This window comes from Eucalyptus grandis, chromosome 3 (genome assembly GCF_016545825.1).
Source record: "Eucalyptus grandis isolate ANBG69807.140 chromosome 3, ASM1654582v1, whole genome shotgun sequence".
Classification (NCBI taxonomy): domain Eukaryota; kingdom Viridiplantae; phylum Streptophyta; class Magnoliopsida; order Myrtales; family Myrtaceae; genus Eucalyptus; species Eucalyptus grandis.
In genome coordinates, this window is record NC_052614.1 from 71,221,799 (window position 1) to 71,243,487 (window position 21,689).

General features: G+C 40.8%; 3 protein-coding genes across 3 annotated transcripts; all 3 read left to right on the plus strand.

Moving 5' to 3' along the window:
* Window positions 1-2,290: 2,290 nt before the first annotated feature.
* On the plus strand, window positions 2,291-3,730 carry LOC104438386 (probable sarcosine oxidase). Its single transcript, XM_010051528.3, has one exon. It carries the CDS (start codon window positions 2,338-2,340, stop codon window positions 3,523-3,525), a length of 1,188 nt encoding a protein of 395 aa, XP_010049830.2. The 5' UTR covers window positions 2,291-2,337; the 3' UTR covers window positions 3,526-3,730.
* A 5,683-nt stretch (window positions 3,731-9,413) lies between these two features.
* Window positions 9,414-11,006, plus strand: LOC104438387 (probable sarcosine oxidase). The gene is given in 2 exon segments (XM_010051529.3): window positions 9,414-10,483; window positions 10,486-11,006. Coding segments are annotated over 2 exon segments (1,185 nt in total). The 5' UTR covers window positions 9,414-9,567; the 3' UTR covers window positions 10,755-11,006.
* Window positions 11,007-18,537: 7,531 nt separating this feature from the next.
* LOC104438385 (probable sarcosine oxidase) lies at window positions 18,538-20,308 on the plus strand. Its single transcript, XM_010051526.3, has one exon. The coding sequence runs from the start codon at window positions 18,840-18,842 to the stop codon at window positions 20,073-20,075; it is 1,236 nt and encodes a 411-aa protein (XP_010049828.2). The 5' UTR covers window positions 18,538-18,839; the 3' UTR covers window positions 20,076-20,308.
* The last annotated feature ends 1,381 nt before the right edge of the window (window positions 20,309-21,689 follow it).

The following is a 21,689-nucleotide window of genomic DNA, read 5'->3' on the forward strand; positions in this document are numbered from 1 at the left end:
TCGACATACTATCGACGAGATTAAAAGAACAAGTAGAAGCAAACAGATGTATAGAAAGGTTGAAGGCACCAATTCCGCTGCTCTGAGCGATGGCTGTAATATAAAGCAAATAAAATTCAAAATGGGATTTTAGGTTATGTTAACAAGTGTCCACGAGATGCTGTCTCGAGACACTCGTTAAGAGTACTTCGTAAAGAAATATTCAATTTGCAAAGTATTTGCTTACAAGCCGACAGATCAGGTACATTAAGCTAATTAAGAACGTCACATTGCAATACAAACCAGTATAGAATCTAGTGAAGCCGATAACATGAGAGCAATTGCGTTTCGGGGAAATTGTAGCATCTCCGATTCATGACTTCCACAAAAACGCCGAGACATAGGAAAGTCAAGATTGGTATTTATGCCGTGATTGCTCTCGTTGGTAATTTCACCTGGAGCAGGATTCAAATAAGTATTGATAAGGGATGGATAAGACTTTGATTAAGCATAAACTACTAAAATTGGTAACTTAGAGGTGGGAAAGTTACTAACTCTTAGAAATTAGTGAATGTAGAGATCCAAAATCTTCCTAAACTATGATCATGAATTTTTGCTTGTTAGATGAACTAATTCAAAGCTAAAGTTAATAGGTAAAAGGAAGTAATACGCACATAAGACCCCAGTAAAGGTGACCCTTCGCCCAATGGCCTGATTTAGCCCGATTGATCTGAGGAGTTAAATAGACAGGTGTCAAGAAGTAATTTCCTTTTAAGGCTCATCACCGATACCAAGAAAAAAAATTAATCACGAACTGATCTGGGAAGAGATTTTCAGGTTTGGTCCCGATTATTGATTGGTTTTAGTCTTTTACAATAATAAACTTCTTAGAAAAAGTGGTGCGTCAACAACTTTCTTCTTCTTCTTTTCCTTTTTTGGTAAATAAATGTAAACAGAAAACAAATTAACGTCTAAAATTTATTATCTCAACTTCACCACCTAACAAAGGATGAATCAACTCTCTAGCACTCACCCAAAAAAGAAAAAGAAAAAAAACTCTAGGAGGTTGTGAATAGAACATAGTGTCCAAGCGCCTCTTTATTGCAAGATTGACAAGCCAATTGACAGCACAATTTCCTTCTCAAAATTTATCCTTAAACTTAAAATGAGAGCTCTACATTCTTCTAATGTCTTTCAACAAAGCAGATCTAATGTTATTCATTGTGATCTCTTTTAATAAAAGTAGATGTATAATGAGTCATAAAAGCATTAGCTATCGCATTAAAGGATTCGATTGAAAAGCATATAAAATTACTTGGTTGAGGAAGTAAACCTATATAAGGTTATGATGAATCCCCCCGCGAGTGAGCAAGTTCAAGATAACTTTAACATCACTATAAAGGATAGCAAATTTTAAAATGAATGGTCGTGATCACTGGATTCAGAAATTAATCTCAATAAATACGTATGGCATTATCATTATCATTATCCAAGGGTAGTACTAAGATATAATAAGAAAGGGTGTGACTTTATGTAGAGAAGTCATCTTTTGCATAAAAATAATAGCAATGTGAAAGCTTGCTGCAAGTGGGCTGGAGGAAATATTTTGTTGTTCCTTAAACAAACATGTCATTGTCTATCCCAATCAATCATCTTCCAATCAAAGACATTTTCCTTGGAAAGAGCACAATGAAGTGCCTGATTCTTAATGATTACATTAGCTGGCACTAAACTTTCGTTTAGACCGGCGTTTCCGGGAAGAAGCAATCTGTCATTGTTTACTTATGTAATCGATTACATTATTAAGATTGTCCAAAGAGCAAGCTTACCAGCACGAGTACTTAAAAAAATGAAAGAGGGCGATTAACTTAGTTGAAGTTTATGTGCATCTGAAAATAACAAAAAGAAGACTATGTCAATTCAAGAGGGGCCGATGTTTAGGTGGAGAAGCAACTTTCCTCGCAACTCACCTTCAATGGAAAGAAGCTTTGCAAAAGTCAATTACGTCTCGGCAACAAATCATTCTGAGTCAAATTCATTTTCAAAACTACTATGCATTGCCTAAAGCATTGCGAATGTCATAAGTTTGCTCTTGTTATATCGTGACTAATTGATATGTCGCAAGAGTCCGACAATGATGGAATGAGAAATTTCGTCTAGCTTTCCTTGGTGGTAGAAGTATCAAATCTGGTGCCTGGAGGCCACGTGGGCGGCTAGGCAGTGGTAGGTCCAGGACTAGCCAGTCTTGTTCTGCTTATTTGTTCAAACAGAACTCGCGAGAGAAACTTAGCTTAACCAGTTTCGGAGAGAGAAAGAGAGAGAGAGAGAGAGAGAGAGACGCACACAAAGTACAGAGCTATGGATTCTTCCTGCAGCAATGATTTCGACGTGATAGTGATCGGTGGAGGCGTCATGGGCAGTTCCACTGCTTACCAAACTGCCAAAAGAGGTCACAAGACGCTCTTGCTCGAGCAGTTCGACTTCTTGCACCACCGTGGCTCTTCGCACGGCGAGTCTCGCACCATGCGTGCCACATACAAGAAGGACTTCTACACCAAGATGGCTGTGGAGTCTTCGAAACTGTGGAGGGAGGCCGAGTCGGAGGTGGGCTACAGCGTCTATACCGGCACCGACCATCTTAACATGGGCCCGGTGGGGAGTGCTAGCCTCAAAGCAGTCATAGCGAGCTGTGAAAAGAACTCATTCCCTTATCAGATTCTAGACCATGGCCAATTCGCCAACAAATTCTCCGGAAGGCTCAGCATACCAGAGGATTGGATTGCAGTGTATACCGAGCTTGGTGGTGTCATTAAGCCGACAAAAGCGGTGTCCATGTTCCAAGCGCTCGCATTTCAAAAGGGAGCTGTGCTGAGGGACAACATGGAAGTGAAGGAAATTAGGAGAGATGAAGTGAAAGGAGGCATAGTGGTCTGTACCACCAGGGGCGACAAGTTCTGGTGCAGAAAATGTGTGGTCACTGCTGGGGCTTGGACCAGGAAGCTGGTTCGTTCAATCGCTGGGCTTGAATTGCCGATTCAACCCGTGGACATCACAGTGTGTTATTGGAAGATCAAGGAGGGTCACGAGGAGAAATATGCCATCGGAGGCGATTTCCCAACGTTCTCCAGCTATGGAGATGTGCATGTATACGGGACGCCGTCCTTGGAATTCCCGGGGTTGATCAAGATCATACTGGACCACGGATGCCAATGCGATCCCGATAGAAGGCAGTGGAGGCCCGAGCTGGACTTGGATTCCCTGAAAGAGTGGATCAAGGGGAGATTTCTGGGACTGGTGGATGGCTGCGCACCCGTGTCCATGCAGTCCTGTATGTACTCGATGACACCGGACGAGGATTATGTGATCGATTTCTTGGGAGGGGAGTTCAGGGAGGATGTGGTGATAGGTGGTGGGTTTTCAGGTCACGGATTCAAGATGGCTCCAGTGGTGGGGAAGATACTGGCGGACCTTGCACTCACTGGGCATGCAGATGGGGTGGAGCTCGAGCATTTTAGGATTGGAAGGTTTGAAGAAAATCCCAAGTGAAGCAGCAAAAGCCACTTCTCTATGCTCGACTAATAATCTGTGATTTGGTCTTCGGTTTCTAATGATCTATTGTCTCAATCATGTCCTATCGACATAAACAGCTGGAGTCTCTAACAGCTGTATGTATCCGTGAGTTGTATGCGTACAGCATCTGTCATTGCTTTCTGCCTTTTCTTTTTCTTGCATGACCAAGCACCTTCTCTGAGCCAAGTGGAATCAATTTCAGATACAATTAATGCTGGAAAATCGATCATCGTGCTTCCTTTTACTCAGCTGAACAACTGTAACGACATTGCATTATTGTTGGAGCTCAAAGATCACGTATCTCAGTTCGATTTTCAGGTGAAAAGCGAAAGATCGTTAGTGACAGTGCCAATGGACGTTATGACTGGAACCGAGTACGAAAGGTTAAGATCGAATGCTTTTGAGCTTTTCCTGTTCGGACTGATAGTAAGTCATGTGGAGTATATGACCAGATTAACAAACATAGCTCGCTCAAGGAGAAGACAAGGCAAAAACATAATTTACTACATTTGCCAAAAGCATTAAAAAAATTAAAGAACTTCAAAAGGAGTTGATGCTAAACTTCAGTGGGTTTTCCTTATTTGGGGAATGGTTCCATTTCCATCAGAAGTTACTCCAGCACAGGATCTTAATCGAACCAGTTCAGCCTTATGTCACGGCAATAATCGTACAATAGCCTCGCAAATTACAGGGAACAAGATCCACATACTTCTAATAATTTATGTTAATAGCTCCGGCATTTGGAACCGCTATAGATGCAGATGCTTCTTGTGACAAATGAATAGTTCCTCGGCACGCATTGGCAGGGCAGCGGTCCACAATCTGCATCACCACCAAAGTGCTTCCACGGCATGGCTTTGGGATGCCTAGGTTCATCCCGCTGAGGCACGTGACTTGGTAGTGTTGGCCACAAGTGGCGCCGCCGTTCCAAATTGCTTCGCTTGCTGCTGCTATCATCATTCCCTGATGTTCAAAGCCATAACAAGCAAGGCTGCATTATCTCGACACATAGAAAAAAACACCTTCTCCCATCAGTACAGTTGAACAAGATACTGTTAACAGCAGAAACAAACACAACGAAATGCCTTACGCTTGTAAGGTGAAGTGTAAAAGGTAGCGATCCCATATCTCTGAGCGGAGGTTCTGAAGAGCAAGATAGTGAACCGTAAGAATGTCATGAGAGACAAAACCAGGTCTGTGGCTCGTGGTGCCATTGGCTTTATTGGTTGACTGTGTCCCACTTGGGATCTCAAAGGCTTCTTTTGTGACGATCATAAATTCTAATTTAATATGTGATGTGTTTTTAATTTTTTAATTTATTCAATATGATTGTTAAATTTTAGCTCTATAAAAAGTTCATACTCAATTTAATCCTTAAATTGTATGAACATATTCTATTAATTCGAATTCAATGATAATATTGAACATTCAAGGCTGAGAGATGTGCCTTGAATACAAAGTGATAAATGCTGTTCTAGCATTGCAACAAGAGAGAGACGTGCCTTGAATGCAATCAAGAAATTACTATGACTTAATTTAAGTATAGATATACATAAAAAGAAAAAAAACGGCCGCTAGTGTATGAACACAATGTATGAACAAGGACCACGGGCTATATGTTATGCTGAGAGGCAGATTGTTAGGACTTGCTGTGTTAGTGAAATGCTTCTCGCGTCATATCAATAGTTCTCTGAAACAAGATGGGCCGGCAAACATCCGCAATCTTCGCCACCACCGTCCCGCCTCCGATGCATTGATTTGGATCACCTGACTTCGTCACGCCGACACAAGTGACTTGATCGTATTGGCCATAAGCTCCACCGTCGTCCCAAAGTTCTTCACTCACTCTCGCCATCATCATATATCTACAGCAAGTAGTGGCTGCTGTATTCGAATCGAACCGCATGCATGAGATGCGCAGACTGACTCACATCACTCGACATGCTATCGACAAGATTAAAAGAATAAGTAGAAGCAAACAGATGTATAGAAAGGTTGAAGGCACCAATTCCGCTGCTCTAAGCGATGGCTGTAATATAAAGCAAATAAAATTCAAAATGGGATTTTAAGTTATGTTAACAAGTGTCCACAAGATGCTGTCTTGAGACACTTGTTAAGAGTACTTCCTAAATAAATATTCAATTTGCAAAGAATTCGCTCACAAGCCAACAAATCAGGTGCATTAAGCTAATTAAGAACATCACATTGCAAACCAAGATAAATGCTGCGTTTGAAATTGGCTTTGCAAAGGGTGTTTGGGCTTCCAAGAATCTAGCGAAGCCGGCAACATGAGAGCAATTGCGTTTTGGGGAAATTGTAGCATCGCATTCATGACTTCCACAAAAAGGCCATGACAGAGGAAAGTCAAGATTGGTATTAATGCCATGATTGCTCTCGAAGAGATGGACAGATCTCAGCCGGCAACATGAGAGCAATTGCGTTTTGGGGAAATTGTAGCATCGCATTCATGACTTCCACAAAAAGGCCATGACAGAGGAAAGTCAAGATTGGTATTAATGCCATGATTGCTTTCGAAGAGATGGACAGATCTCGGTAATTTCATTATGGAGCAGGATTTAAATAAATATTGATACAGGATAGATAAGACTTTGATTAAGTATAAACTACTAAAATTGGTAACTTTTAGGTGGGAAAGGGTGCGCATGACAACTATTATATTCCGTAAATTGTTTTCAAATGAAATAGATTTTTCTATTTCTATTTCTGTAAGAGTTTAAGAAAAATAACTTGTTTGATAACGACACAAAAATTTCTACTCTAAAAATAGAAATTCGTTTAATAACGACACAAAATTTCTTCCTTTCGGACGAGGCGGTGGCGACGGGCGCATTTAACCTTTAATATAAAAAAATAAAAATAAAAAATGATTTAGTGACAAAAAAAAAAAATAATGAATAAAATAAAATAAAATAAATCACAAAAAAATAAAATAAAAATATCATTTTATTTTAAAATAAAAATATAAAAATAAATTTTATTTTATTTTATTTATTTGATTTTATTTTATGAATAAATTTATTTTAAAATGAATAAAAACAAAAATAAAAAAAAAAAAATTGATTTGGCAAAACACTCAAGGTAAATAATAATAAATTTATTTTTAATAAAAATAAATTATTTTTATTTATTTTAATAAATTTATTTTTATTTTTAAATGAATAAAATGAATACATTTATTTTTATTTTTAATAAAATGAGGAGAGGCGGAGGAAGAGGAGGAGGCAAAGACGTAGAGGAGATGAGGGAGGACTCACCGAAATTAGGTTTAGTGAGAGAAATTATTTTTGATTTCTCTTTCGTAAATCGAAGTATAAAATTTTAACTTCCGATTTCTCTTCCAAACTTATTTCGAATAGAAATCTATTCGAGGGAAATGAAAAACCGAATAAGTTTATCAAATGGATTTCTCTTCCGTAAAACAAGTGCGAACATAAAAACTATTTCTAACAGAAATTTTGGGTTGTCATGCACTCCCCTTACTAACTCTTAGAATTTAGTGAATGTAGAGATCCAAAATCTTCCTAAACTATGATCATGAATTTTTGCTTGTTAGATGAACTAATTCAAAGCTAAAGTTCATAGGTAAAAGGAAGTAATACGCTCGTCTAACAACCCGATTTAGCCCGATTGATCTAAAGAGTTAAATAGACAAGCGTTAAGAAATAATTTCCTTTAAAGGCTCAACTCACCAATACCAAGAAAAAAAATTAATCATGGGGTTGATCTAGGAAGAGATTTTTAGGTTTGGTATAGCAAGCTAAGTCCGCTTGTTGATTGTTTTTAGACAATAATAAACTTCTTGTTTTCTTTTTTAGGTAAATAAATGTAAACAAAAAAAAATAACATCTAAAAATTTATTGTCTCTATTTCACCACCTAACAAAGCATGAATCAACTCTCTAGGACTCGGGCAAAAGTCCGAGTGAGTGTAATCAACTCTCTCTAGGACTCGACCAAAAAAAAAAAAAAAAACTCTTGGAGGCTGTGAATAGAACATAGTGTCCAAGTGTGTCTTTATTTCAAGATTGACAAACCAATCGGCAACATAATTTCCTTTTCGCAAGGTATGCTCACACTTAAAATGAGAGCTTAACATTCTTCTAATGTCTTTCAACAAAGCAGACCTAATATCATTCATCGTGATCTCTTTCAAAAAGTAGATGTATAATGAGACATAAAAGCATTAGCTATCACATCAAAGGATTTGATTGAAAAGCATACAAAATTACTAGGTTGAGGAAGCAAACCTATATAAGGGTATGATGAATCCCCCAAAGAGCAAGTTCGTTCAAGATAACTTTAATATCACTATAAAAGATAGCAAATTTTAAAATGAATGGTCATGATCACTGGATTTAATAATTAATCTCAATAAATATGTAAGGCGGCATCATTATCCTTATCCAAGGGTAGTACTAAGATATGATAAGGGTTGTGACTTTATGTAGAGAAGTTGTCTTTTGCATAAAAATAATTGCAATGAAAAAGCTTATTGCAAGTGGGCTGGAGGAAATATCTTGTTGTTCCCTGAACAAACATGTCACTCTCTGTCCCAATCCATCATCATATCATCTTCCAATCAAAAACATTTTTCCTTGGAAAGAGCACTGAACTTTCGTTTAGACCGGCGTTTCGGGGAAGAAGCAAGATCCCTCTTTGCTACTCTTGAGTTGACTAAAAATGCATAACCATGTACATATCCAAGCCTCTGTCATTGTTTACTGATGTAATCGATTGGATTATTAACATTGCCCAAAGAGCAAGCTTACCAACACAAGTATTTAAAAAAATGAAAGAGGGCGATTGACTTAGAGTGCAGAACACTTGGAGTGCTAAAACTTGGCACAGAGTGATACTTAAGTATCAAAAGTTAGAAAAGTGACACTTAAGTGTTAAAATCGAAGCAAAATGGATCACTTAAGTGCTAATTGTGAGAAAATCCGATTAAAATGCTAAAATAACAATTTTCCGATTAAAAAAAACGACGTCATTTGTATGCTGAAATAACAAATGTAAAAATGACGTCGTTTTTGTCTATGATGTGATAAATAATTAATATAAAAATTAATTAAATTAAATTTAAAATTAAATTTATTTAAAACATTAAAAAAAAAATTTAAAAAGGAGAGAGAGGCATGCAGTTGAGGGTTGAGCCCTCGTCGCCGCCGGGGCTCGGCAACCCTTGCTTACCCTCCCCCACCTTCTCTAGCCCTTCTCGGTGATGGTGAGGGCTTAGCCCTCAGCCGCCTTCTCCTTTCCTTCTCATTTCATTATTATTTAATTATTTTTATAATTTAATTTAATTAATTTTTATATTAAAATTCAAATCCGTGCAAAACGACGTTGTTTTTGTGTTTTTTTGAGTCAGCTTTTCGGCGAGTTACATAGGTGAGAAAAATAATAAAAAATTGTCACGTAAGATTTTCGACGGAATTCGCCGGAAATGACACTTAAGTATCACTTTTCTAACTTTTGCCACTTTAAGTGTTCCTCCGAGCTAAGTTTTGGCACTTGGGGTATACTTCTTCCGATTAAAACTTAGGTAAAGTTTATGTGAATCTAAAAATAACAAAAAGAAGACTATGTCAATTCAAGAGAGGCGGATGTTTAGGTCGAGAAGCGGCTTTCCTCGCAACTCACCTTGAATGGAAAAAAGCTTTGTAAACGTTTTGGCAACAAATCATTCAAGTCAAATTCATTTTCAAAATAACTATGCATTGCCTAAAGCATTGCGAATGTCGTAATTTTGCTTTTGTTTTATCGTGACTGAAGGGACATGTCGCAATAGTCCGACTATGGTGCTGTGAAAAATTTCGTCTAGCTTTCCTTGGTGGTATAAGTATCAAATCTGGTGCTCGGAGGCCACGTCCGCCGCTAGGCCATGGTAGTCCAGGACTAGTCAGTCTTCTTTTGCTTATATGTTCAAACCAAACCAGCGTAATTTAGCTTAACCAGGTTGAGAGAGAGAGAGAGAGAGACGCACACACAGTACAGAGCTATGGATTCTTCTTGCAGAATTGAGTTCGACGTGATAGTGATCGGTGGAGGCGTCATGGGCAGCTCCACGGCTTACCAAACTGCCAAAAGAGGTCAGAAGACACTCTTACTCGAGCAGTTCGACTTCCTGCACCACCGTGGCTCTTCGCACGGCGAGTCTCGCGGGATGCGCGCGACATACAAGAAGGACTACTACACCAAGATGGCCGTGGAGTCCTCGAAACTGTGGAGAGAGGCCGAGTCAGAGGCGGGCTACAGCGTCTACACTGACACCGACCATCTTGACATGGGGCCAGGGGGGAGTGCTAGCCTCAAAGCAGTCATAGCGAACTGTGATAAGAACTCATTCCCTTATCAGATTCTAGACCATGGCCAATTCGCTGACAAATTCTCCGGAAAGCTCAGCATACCAGAGGATTGGATTGCGGTGTATACTGAGCTTGGCGGTGTCATTAAGCCGACGAAAGCGGTGTCCATGTTCCAAGCGCTCGCATTTCAAAAGGGAGCTGTGCTGAGGGACAACATGGAAGTGAAGGAAATCAGTAGAGATGAAGTGAAAGGAGGCATAGTGGTCTGTACCACCAGGGGCGACAAGTTCTGGTGCAGGAAATGTGTGGTCACTGCTGGGGCTTGGACCAGGAAGCTGGTTCGTTCAATCGCTGGGCTTGAATTGCCGATTCAACCCGTGCACGCCACAGTGTGTTATTGGAAGATCAAGGAGGGTCACGAGGAGAAATATGCCATCGGCGGCAATTTCCCGACGTTCATCGGCTATGGAGATGTGCATGTATACGGGACGCCGTCCTTGGAATTCCCGGGGCTGATCAAGATCACACTGCACGACGGATGCCAGTGTGATCCCGATAGAAGGCAGTGGAGGCCCGAGCTGGAGTTGGATTCCCTGAAAGAGTGGATCAAGGGAGATTTCTGGGACTGGTGGATGGCTGCGCACCCGTGTCCATGCAGACCTGTATGTACTCGATGACACCGGACGAGGATTATGTGATCGATTTCTTGGGAGGGGAGTTCAGGGAGGATGTGGTGATAGGTGGTGGGTTTTCGGGTCACGGATTCAAGATGGCTCCAGCGGTAGGGAAGATACTGGCGGACCTCGCACTCACTGGGCATGCAGATGGGGTGGAGCTCGAGCATTTTAGGATTGGAAGGTTTGAAGAGAATCCCAAGTGAAGCAGCAAAAGCCATTTCTCTATGCTCGACTAATAATCTGTGATTTGGTCTTTGGTTTCTAATGATCTATTGTCTCAATCATGTCCTACCGACATAAACAGCTGTATGTATCCGTGAGTTGTATGCGTACAGCATCTGTCATTGCTTTCTGCCTTTTCTTTTTCTTGCATGACCAAGCACCTTCTCTGAGCCAAGTGGACTCAATTTCAGATACAATTAATGCTGGAAAATTGATCATCGTGCTACCTTTTACTCAGCTGAACAACTGTAACGACATTGCATTATTGTTGGAGATCAAAGATCACGTATCTCAGTTCGATTTTCAGGTAAAAAGCGAAAGATCGTTAGTGACAGTGCCAATGGACGTTATGACTGGAACCGAGTACGAAAGGTTAAGATCCAATGCTTTTGAACTTTTCCTGTTCGGACTGATAGTAAGTCATGTGGAGCATATGACCAGATTAACAAACATAGCTCGCTCAAGGAGAAGACAAGGCAAAAGCATAATTTACTAAATTTGCCAAAAGCATTGAAAACGTTAAAGAACTTCAAAAGGAGTTGAAGCTAAACTTCAGTGGGTTTTCCTTAATTGGGGAATGGTTCCATTTCCATCAGAAGTTACTCCAGCACAGGATCTTAATCGAACCAGTTCCGCCTTATGTCACGGCAATAATCATATAATAGCCTCGCAAATTATCGGGAACAAGGTCCACATACTTCTAATAATTTATGTTAATAGCTCCGGCATTTGGAACCGCTATAGATGCAGATGCTTCTTGTGACAAATGAATAGTTCCTCAGCACGCATTGGCAGGGCAGCGGTCCACAATCTGCATAACCACCAAAGCGCTTCCACGGCATGGCTTTGGGACGCCTAGGTTCATCCTGCTGAGGCACGTGACTTGGTAGTGTTGGCCACAAGTGGAGCTGTCGTTCCAAATTGCTTCGCTTGCTGCTGCTATCATCACCCCCTGATCTTCAAAGGCATAACAAGCAGAGGCTGCGTTATCTCAACACAGAAAAAAACACCTGCTCCCATCAGTACAGTAGATACTGTTAACAGCAGAAACAAACACAACGAAATGCCTTACGCTTGTAAGGTGAAGTGTAAAAGGTAGCAATCCCATATCTCTGAGCGGAGGCTCTGAAGAGCAAGATAGGGAACCATAAGAATGTCATGAGAGACAAAACCAGGTCCGTGGCTCGTGGTGCCATTGGCTTTATTGGTTGATATCGAGAATGTCTTAGCTGAAATGCAAAATTGAGCGACTGAAAGACAATTGATTGTTACTTCCAGCGATGATCTCAAGTGATGAAGAGGGAGGGCTCATATATAAGTGAAAATTATGGAGCAAGTCGCATAGTCGACATGGACTGCGCTCATCATTGGAAATGATTACAATGTTGCATTTGCAAATAACAATGTAGATAGAGTTTTCCAATGACAGTGGGCCACGCAGGCCTTAAGGAGTTCACAATGAGGCATAATCTCTCTCAGATCCCTCAGCATAACAGAGCTTCATTTGCTACCAATGCAATGTATAACTATCAGATTAACTTGCAATGAGGCTCTGTCGGAGTGCTGAAACTAATGAATTATGGAGTTCAAAACAACATCATGACCATTTTCTGATTTGGGATTTTCAAATGAATGATAACATCACAATTTCAACTAATCAAGTAACCGAAAATATCAGCTATGGGCGAGGAAAACGTTGAAACCATTCCACAACGTGGTGATTCAATTCCAGAACTGGAAAAAATCATGTGGTCTGGTAATTGCAGGCATGTTTTGGATTCTATTTTCATGGCTCTGGGAGTAGTCTCTGTCCTATCTTAAGCCTCTCTTTGGCAAAGAGGAAGGATTTCCCTGATTTAAACTTGGGAAGAAGCCGTTTTGAGGCATTGTCCGTTGTCCCATTGGTACAATCAATCAGTAGAGACGACTTTCTGCATCAGAAGCCAAGATGCATGCTGCAGCAAAGTGGTGAACCTGACGAGCAACCGTCTGTTTCGACGGTTTTGTAGCATCACGTGAAATGAATTTCACCATATACCAGCAGATATATTACAAAGGGAAGTCCAAGTTGTGCCGTGCTCCTACAAACTCGTAGCACATTGCTCTCGGTCTCAACGATTGAGATGTGAAAACTTCTGCTTGCGCAGATCTAGTTGAACCGCTAAAAACTGGCCACCAGGTCCAGACCGTAAGGAATCCCAAGAGCCTAGACGCAGGATAAGCACGCCCGTCGCAGCAGTGACATCAAAATGCCTCGTGGAATATTAGGCCCGTCGCAGCTGATTGTAGAGAGGTGGTCAACGCTGTACTGGGAATGGATGAAACCCCGTGGAATATTAGGCCTTGGGCTGAAGAATAGAAGGCTTTGCTGGCCCGATTGAGCTTTGTTCGCCTAGAGTTCTGTCCAAGGGGAGCAAATAACCCTGCTGATTGGGTGGCCAAGGCTAAAAGGAAAAATCAACTCCCTTCAATCTTTGTTAGATATATTATGTCAAACTAGGTTTGAATTAATGAAATACTTATCGACCAAAAAGAAAGAAAAAAAGGACAAATGCCTCGAGTAGGTTCAACCTAGAAATCTATAAGAGAATAAATCTAATAAGCTGATCGGATCTTATCAGGATTTTTTATATCGAATCTTGAAAACGTCTCTATCTACTCTTTTTCCGGGCCTTTTTCTTCTTCTTTTTTTGGTCGAGCTCGACATATGCCGCCTGAGCGCTCAACTAGACCTAACTAAATGCCTAGACTCAACACTGAATCCCTAACCCTACTCGTCTCGTGACCGGACTTGTTCCTATAACTCTGTCAATCACAATTCGGGCCATCTCCAGTAACAATTGAAGTTGGGTCTTTACCAATCGGGCTCGAACTCAAAACATGAACTTCATTTTTTTGCACAAGCACTTGACTTGACCTAGCTGGACGCCTAGAGTCTCCACCAAATGCCTGACCCTGCTTGTCTAGCGGCCAGACTTGGTCCTAAAACTCTGTAATTTACAATTCGGGCCGTCCCCAACAACAATTCAAGCCGATTTTATCAATTGGGCTCAAACTCAAAATATAGTACCTTAGCACAAATACTTGACTAGACCTAGCTAGATGCTTAGTGCCATCACCGAATGCTTAACCCTACTTGTCTAGCCACCGGACTCCTTCAAAGCATCCAATCCAATCCTCTCTACGCCCGTCTTGGTTCTACAAGTTTTCAATCTACACAAGTTAGGCAATTCCTAGCAACAATTCAAGTCGTATCTTCACCAATCGAGCTCGAACTCAAGACATTATTTCATAGTGTTTGCACATTTGCCATGTTTGAGTGTATGAATGGAGTAGCATTGAAACGTTGTTGATGTAGGTTCTAGTGATGAAGATCGGTGCACCTCGAAAGATTATTAAGAGCATTCCACGTGTTTGGACAATCATCACTCTCAAAAGTTCAATTAGCTTGTGCAAACCAACTTGGAAACCATATTAAGCATATTATTTTTCTTCCTCTCACCTAGTCACGCCTTATATGTGAAGGCAGGCACATTTAGAAAAGCAAAAGCAAGATAACAAGAAGAAAAGAGAGCGTGGCAATTCAAACTCTTGTTATGACGAGTATAAATACACTTTAAAACTATCTCAATCCATACATTAGCATAATTCATTGAATCAACAAGGACAAATGACCAACTTCTATCAATATGTACATAATGTTTTCTTATTGCAGATGACACGCACAGCTACATGCACAGCTAAAAAAACCAAGTATGATGTACATATGTAGGAATCGTTTAGAGAACTTTTTGTTACTAATGGCAAGGTTCTTAGTATCGGCACATCTATGGATACATGTTAGTCTTTCGCACTCCTGAAAACAAGAAACAAATATTTGATAAATCATATATAATCCCTGACGTTCACAAGTGTATGCAGCAATATCAATGGTGACATCTTTAACTAATATAGAGCCACCAAGAGCACTTGTCCACTCTTAATAACACGAAACGAAAGCACATCATGGAGATACCTTTCCATCCCATTTTGAAAAGGTTGTGTGAACACGGGACCTAGAGCCACAAAGATGGTGATGCTAGCTCATTACTCCACTATCTTGTTTAGAAATCTCGGAACCCCACTAATTGTCTCCCCGCATGATTCTCATGCCGATCTGATCCCCTGGTTCTTTTCTTTAAGGAACGTGATGTGAACGTCTACAAGTACAGAAACTTGACATGAAAATTCGAAGCTTTTTCCATTAGTCAAGAAAGGTGTCTAAGGATGATTGCACTCTGCGCATACATCAAAATGAAAACTGAATAATCGAGCCATGTCACATCTAGTGATACATTACGTACATCCTTTTCTTTAACTTGTTTTTTCTACACTGATTGGATCTCTTGCATTATAATATTACCTATCAATATCAACCTAATCTTGATGAGCTTTACTTATATGTCTTTGTAGTCGGTAAGACAACTGAGGATCCTGTTAACGATCAAGAAGATGATCAACTTTGTGTCTTCTACTGAGCTGGAATGTTTCCAGGAAGTTTACGGCGATGGAAACCCGTGCAAGAAAAAGGGTTTTAAAAATTTCAGTCGATCCTTCGAGGAAAGTGCAAAGTATTGACCGGCGGGCGATCAAACAAAGGCATATTCATTCACGGATTCCAAAAAGCACCAAAAACTGTGCTGCAGCCTGAACGAGTCACGTGGTTGACGCAGCTGTCAAATCGAGGGCTATTCATAAGGACAAACAATTATTGTCATTACGCATTTCTTAATGCCGGCCGCGCCCCTTAAATCGAAGAGATTCGTCGTTTTTCCAAAGGAACGAGAGAGATTCCCGTGGTTGCGTTCTTGTCTGATTCTTAACCCCCCGCGTGTCTTACGTAGATCAAACCTCTTTCGAAGGGTTTGAGATGTATTTCTTTAGTCTCATGCGTGGATGATTACGTGAATGATTTCATTAAGCGTGTTATTCTTTTTCATTTTTATGTTTTTCATAAATAGGGTAAAATCACATTAGTAGATGGGCCATCTTTATTCTCACACGCCGCATTAAGTCAAATCATCATTATGACGATGAATCCAATCTCAAACAAGATGATTGCTACAACAATTTATCACGGTTCAATTTCTTCCATATCCATGGGGGCTGAAAAGTGGGGCATTGTGGCATCTGATTGAAGTGTGATAAATGTGGAAGTATTTATACAACTAATTTATGAGACTAGTGGGTCAAAAAAACCATTATGACGGCAAATCCAATCGTAAACATGATGATTGCTAGAGTATCACGGTCCAATTTCTTCTATACCCGTGGGGATTGAAAAGTGGGGCACTATAGCATCGGATCGAAGTGTGATAGATGCGGAAGGATTTATATGATTGATTTATGGGAGTGGTGGGTCAAAAGAATCATTACAACGGCGAATCCAATTGAAGACATGATGTTGTCATGGCAATTTATCACAGTCCAATTTCTTCCGTACCCATGGAGCTAAAAAGTGGGGCATTGTGGCATTAGATCGAAGTATGATAAATGCGGAAGGGTTTATATGACTGGTTTATGGAAGCGGTGGCTCAAAAGAATCAGTATAACAACGAATCCAATCCTAAACATGATGATAGCCATAGCGATTTGTCATGATCCAATTTCTCCCATATTCATGGGGGCTGAATAGTAGGGCTTTGTTGCATCAAAGCAAAGTGCAATAAATGCGGAAAGATTTATACGACTAATTCACAGGGTGTCAAGGAGTCTTTGTTAAGAATAAAGGAATGTAATGATCATTATCTTAGAGATTATCTTAGAAGATCTCTGAAGGTGAGATTGACATCTCATACACAAATTGGGTGAGAGTTGATGCTTTTCTACTAAAGATAACCAAAGCTGACCAAAATTAATTGTTGTGTTGAAGAGATTTGCACGTCCCAATTCGATTTAAATGCGTGCTACAATCAATTTTAAGGATGCAACTTGCTATACTGTACTTGGTAAGACCTACCAAGGGAAGGTTGGATTGGTGTATAGGCTTGCCGAGAGCCGCATGACCCCGTTCTTGGCCAGGAAACTTTTGGTCCACGACAGATTCCTATGACCACCCTTTCTAGCGTTATTCACGGTTAATGATGAATACGTTACCAAGTACCTTTTTTTTTGGCAAATACCAACTAGATGTTGGGATAGCAGGAAATATCTTGAGAGTCGAGGGCGAGGGATCTCTTCATTGGTTATGCGCGATTCTCATCGCTCACCATCCCATCACATGAAACATGCACTAGTAGAGAACTTTTGTGAACCATGGGCAATTTCTGGTTCAACGACACTGCTGATTGCAGACCACCCAGATTAGAACTCAAGAATGACTATTTAAAGCCATTGATTGTGCAAATCAACACGGGGGCGTGCAACTGCCGTCGCATCGTTAGTCAACGTCGTTTGTTAACACATCTTTCTAAGCTATAGTGCTTTGAAACTTGGCGGAGCATCTCCTAGAAGCCGTAGACGGCAGCGTAGCGGGATGTTGCGCCTATGAGAAATTTGTCAAAACCCTTTAGAAACCGAAGGACTCCTCATAGAAAAAGCTGTGCCAGAACCCCTTAAAATCATGCCTTCGTTTTCATTTCACCTACCACCCCCGACACTTTCTGTCTTGGCCATAATATGCAATAGAATAGATGACGAGAATATTCGACTTCAACGGAAATCTTTAGCATTTTAAGAAAAAAGGGAGGTAAAGATTCTCTTAACCTATAAATGAATATCACATCATGGACATATATAGCTTACTATAGTATTATTTCAATAGCTTTACCTAAAGTATGTATCGACAATGGAATTCTTTAGCATTTTATGAAAAAGGGAAGAGAAAAATCATAAAAATATGTCCGGACAAATATTACAAGCCCATCATCCCCCCTTGGCCTATGTGGAGTGTTGAGCTCCGTCCTTGGCTAGTGCCAATAAATTGTTGTCCTATACATGTTTTCGAGTAAAAATAACTGGCAATGACACGTTGATTCCTCATGATATTACAGCCCTCATGGTGCTAGCATTGTATAAACTTAATATAAGGAGGAAGAAAGTGGAAGAAGGGAAAAAAAAGGAAAAAAAAAAAAAAGGACCCACAAGAGATAATATGATAAAATCAATGTGGTATGGGGTCTTTAGTGGTATGGAAATTAACGAAAGAGAATAACTTTGGTTGGGCTTAGTGTTTAGGGCACCTAATTTATGTCAGCTCATTCTAAATTTCTAATTCAACCATTAAATCACATGAGGCGCAGCATTTAATGACTAAGATGAAATGGACTCAAATGTTATGGTTGTGGATGCATATAAGACCATTTCAATTTCTAGACCAAGTCAAATTCAAACTTGACGCGTAGTCTCAAGAGTGCTTTCTTCTCAATCACGTGGTAGAGAGACAACGCAAAGGACAGTCAAATAACATGCCACTTGGAAGTAGTCCCCCCTCGGCTATATTGCCCAAGAATGCTCAAGTTGAAAGTCCTGACAGAGTTCTCGAGTATCAATGGAGAGAGTCAGCACTGGCGTTTCGTATCTCCTTTTTTTTTTTAAGATGAAAGTTCAACTTCTTGAATGAAGGTCGGGTTTGAGGATCTAGTCCATTCATTCATTACCGGTGAAGATCTTTCATTCAAACCATCATGGGATCGGATGAACATTAAAAGGAAATAATGCAAAGGAAGCTTCTACGATACTACTGTTGAATCGTATAAGATGCATCGCCGTAACTCATGACGAAAGGTGGTAAAATTTCCTGATAGTACCCATGTTATCGCACGGATGCGTGGTGAACTGCATCATCTAATGTACGGTTGGAGAAAAATACACGAACTTCAGCTTCTGACAATTCTCGAGTGAAAAATAGTTAGATGCGTGGCCATTTTGAGTTGTGGAGGTGGCACTGATGCAATTCTGAGTCATCTTATGGCTATTTTTCTTACTTCCCACTGTATATCTAGTGCTACCCCATCCAGCTCTAGCCGAAAACCAACCACCAGACACTTGCCAAGTCGTTTCGCGCATACCCAAACACACACGGAGAGATGGGTTCAAGCACCGACGAGTTCGACGTGATAGTAATCGGTGGAGGCATCATGGGCAGCGCCACAGCTTACCAAACGGCCAAAAGAGGTTGCAAGACACTCTTACTCGAGCAATTCGACCTCTTGCACCACCTCGGCTCTTCACATGGCGAGTCTCGCACCATACGCGGAACTTACCCCGAGGATTACTACACCGACATGGTCCTTGAGGCTTCCGAGCTATGGAGAGAGGTCGAGTCAGAGGCCGGATACAAAGTCTACACCAGCACGCCCCAACTCGATATGGGACCAGCTAATGATGCTAGTCTCAAGGCTGTCATAGCAAGCTGTCAAAAGAATTCCTTCTCGTTTCAGATACTCGACCACGATGAAGTCGCCAATAAGTTCTCCGGCAGGCTCAGCATACCGGAGAATTGGATCGCAGTGCTTACCGAGCTCGGGGGTGTCATTAAGCCCACTAAGGCAGTGTCCATGTTCCAAGCGCTGGCATTTCGAAGGGGCGCAGTGTTGAAGGACAACATGGAAGTGAAAGACATTAAGAGAGATGAAGTCAGAGGAGGCATGGTGGTTTACACAGCCACGGGCGACAAGTTTTGGGGTAGGAAATGTGTGGTCACCGCCGGGGCTTGGACAAAAAAGTTGGTCCATTCGGTCACTGGCCACGAATTGCCAATACAACCCCTGGAAACTGCGGTTTGGTATTGGAGAATCAAGGAGGGGCACGAGGAGAAGTTCACCATTAAAGGTGATTTCCCAACATTCGCGAGTTATGGCCGGCCTTACATATACGGGACCCCATCCCTGGAGTTCCCGGGTCTGATCAAGATTGCGGTGCACGGCGGATGCCTGTGCGACCCGGACAAAAGGCCATGGATGCCCGGAAGGGACCTAGATTCATTAAAAGAATGGATTGAAGGAAGGTTCCTAGGATTGCTGGATTGTAGCGCACCTGCGGCCACACAATCCTGCATGTATTCAATGACACCAGACGAGGATTTTGTGTTGGATTTCTTGGGCGGGGAGTTCGGGGAAGATGTAGTGATAGGTGGTGGGTTTTCTGGTCACGGATTCAAGATGTCCCCGGTTATAGGGAGGATACTGGCTGACCTTGTACTCACGGGGCGTGCGGATGGAGTGGAGCTCAAGCATTTCAGAATAGGAAGATTTGACGAGAATCCAAAAGGGAATGTAAAAGAATTTGCAGATCAGGTTGGTTTCAATGAAAGTCCCTACTGAGTGAACACTTTCGGGCGCTGTCCTGGTGAGATCTATTATGTGTCCTTTAGCTTAGATTTTTTTTTCTTCGCACATTTGTACAAGGAACTTCGTTCTGATTTCATTTGCTCTTCGATTGGTAGAAGAATAAGTTGTGTGTCAATTTACTAGCAATTCATGGTCCATTATGTGTGATCTATTATGTGTTTTGAACAGAAAAGAAAAATCTCTTCTGCATGCTTTGTTCTTTTGAAGAGATGAATCATTTGAGCTGTCAGTAATCTTTCACATTACACCCATCATGTACAAAGAAAATGACGGTCTAGCTTATTAGACACGCATTAGCATACCTCCGCCGGACAACGCTCAGAAAGGACACAATTATTGTGCTTATTCAGTAGGGACTTTCGTTGAAACCAACCTGATCTGCAAAGTCAACCACCAAAGAAGACTTGGCTTCCAACTAAGTCAATGGCTCATGCAAGTCAAGCATCTCACACATATCTTCATCACTGATGTATGATTGTATGAAAGAATAAGTCGATATTGAGATATGCACGCAGATGTGCCGAAATGGTGGAGCACATTGCACTTACGGTGATTGAAAATTGAGGTGAATGACCGCCTGCTGCACCGCCTCTTGAAATTAACCTCATTCTTCTGCTTTTTTTAAGAGTGATATACGCTCCTGCTCCTCACAAGTGCTGAATCAAATCCCAGTTTCTGGCATCAACAGGTAGTACGAAATTCACGTGTCAATCACATATCTTGACATTAGTAACAACCACGCAATAAATAAAAGGGTAGATGCAAATCCATAGAAGCAATAAATTAAAGCTTAGTACCTAGATTATCAGTCAGAAATCTAAGCCCAACTTCTAATTCCATCGCTGATCTATGGATATCTGCTCCAGTTTCCCTTCTTTATCACTTCAGCTTGTTTTTACAATTCATAGCCAGAAGAACTAAAATTCAGGATATAAACAACCTTGAGTCTTTGAATGCAGCAACTACAGCTTGTTACTCCAAGCTGCAAGCTGCCTCATATTACTTGGGATGTTTACTCAACTCTGCCCCTAAACTCCTTTCGACCATCTTCAATAGCTTTAGGTTTCCATAAAGCAAATTCCTTGCAGCGTAATCAAAAGATTGCTTATCACAACCAGACAATTCTTCCAACGGAGAATATGCTAGTGAGTTATGGACCCAAAAAAAAAAAAAAAAAAAAAACCTTAATCAGCATAATTCAAAGGATATTCCGGAAGTTTAGTATCCAAAATATCTCCTCTTGGTTTCTTTTTATTAAAAAACAGGTTTAAGCTCCATTATGCAACAAAACCATTCAAAAGTTTCCAAATTGTTTCAACCATCAGATTCCTGCATGGCCACCATGAAGTAACATTTGAGGGCTTACTGCAAAATCAAAATTTGCACGTGAAGCCGCCGTACTCTTCATAACCGATTGATAAAAGCATAAGCATCGGGAGAAGAACTGGAGAAGAATCAAACCCTTTCAGTATGAAAGCCCGTTATAAAGAACTAACTGGGACGACTTCTGAATGGAGGAATCTCCCTGATTTGAACTCTGCATTTTAACTATGACAAAAGACTAAAGCACGTGCAGAATAAATGAAC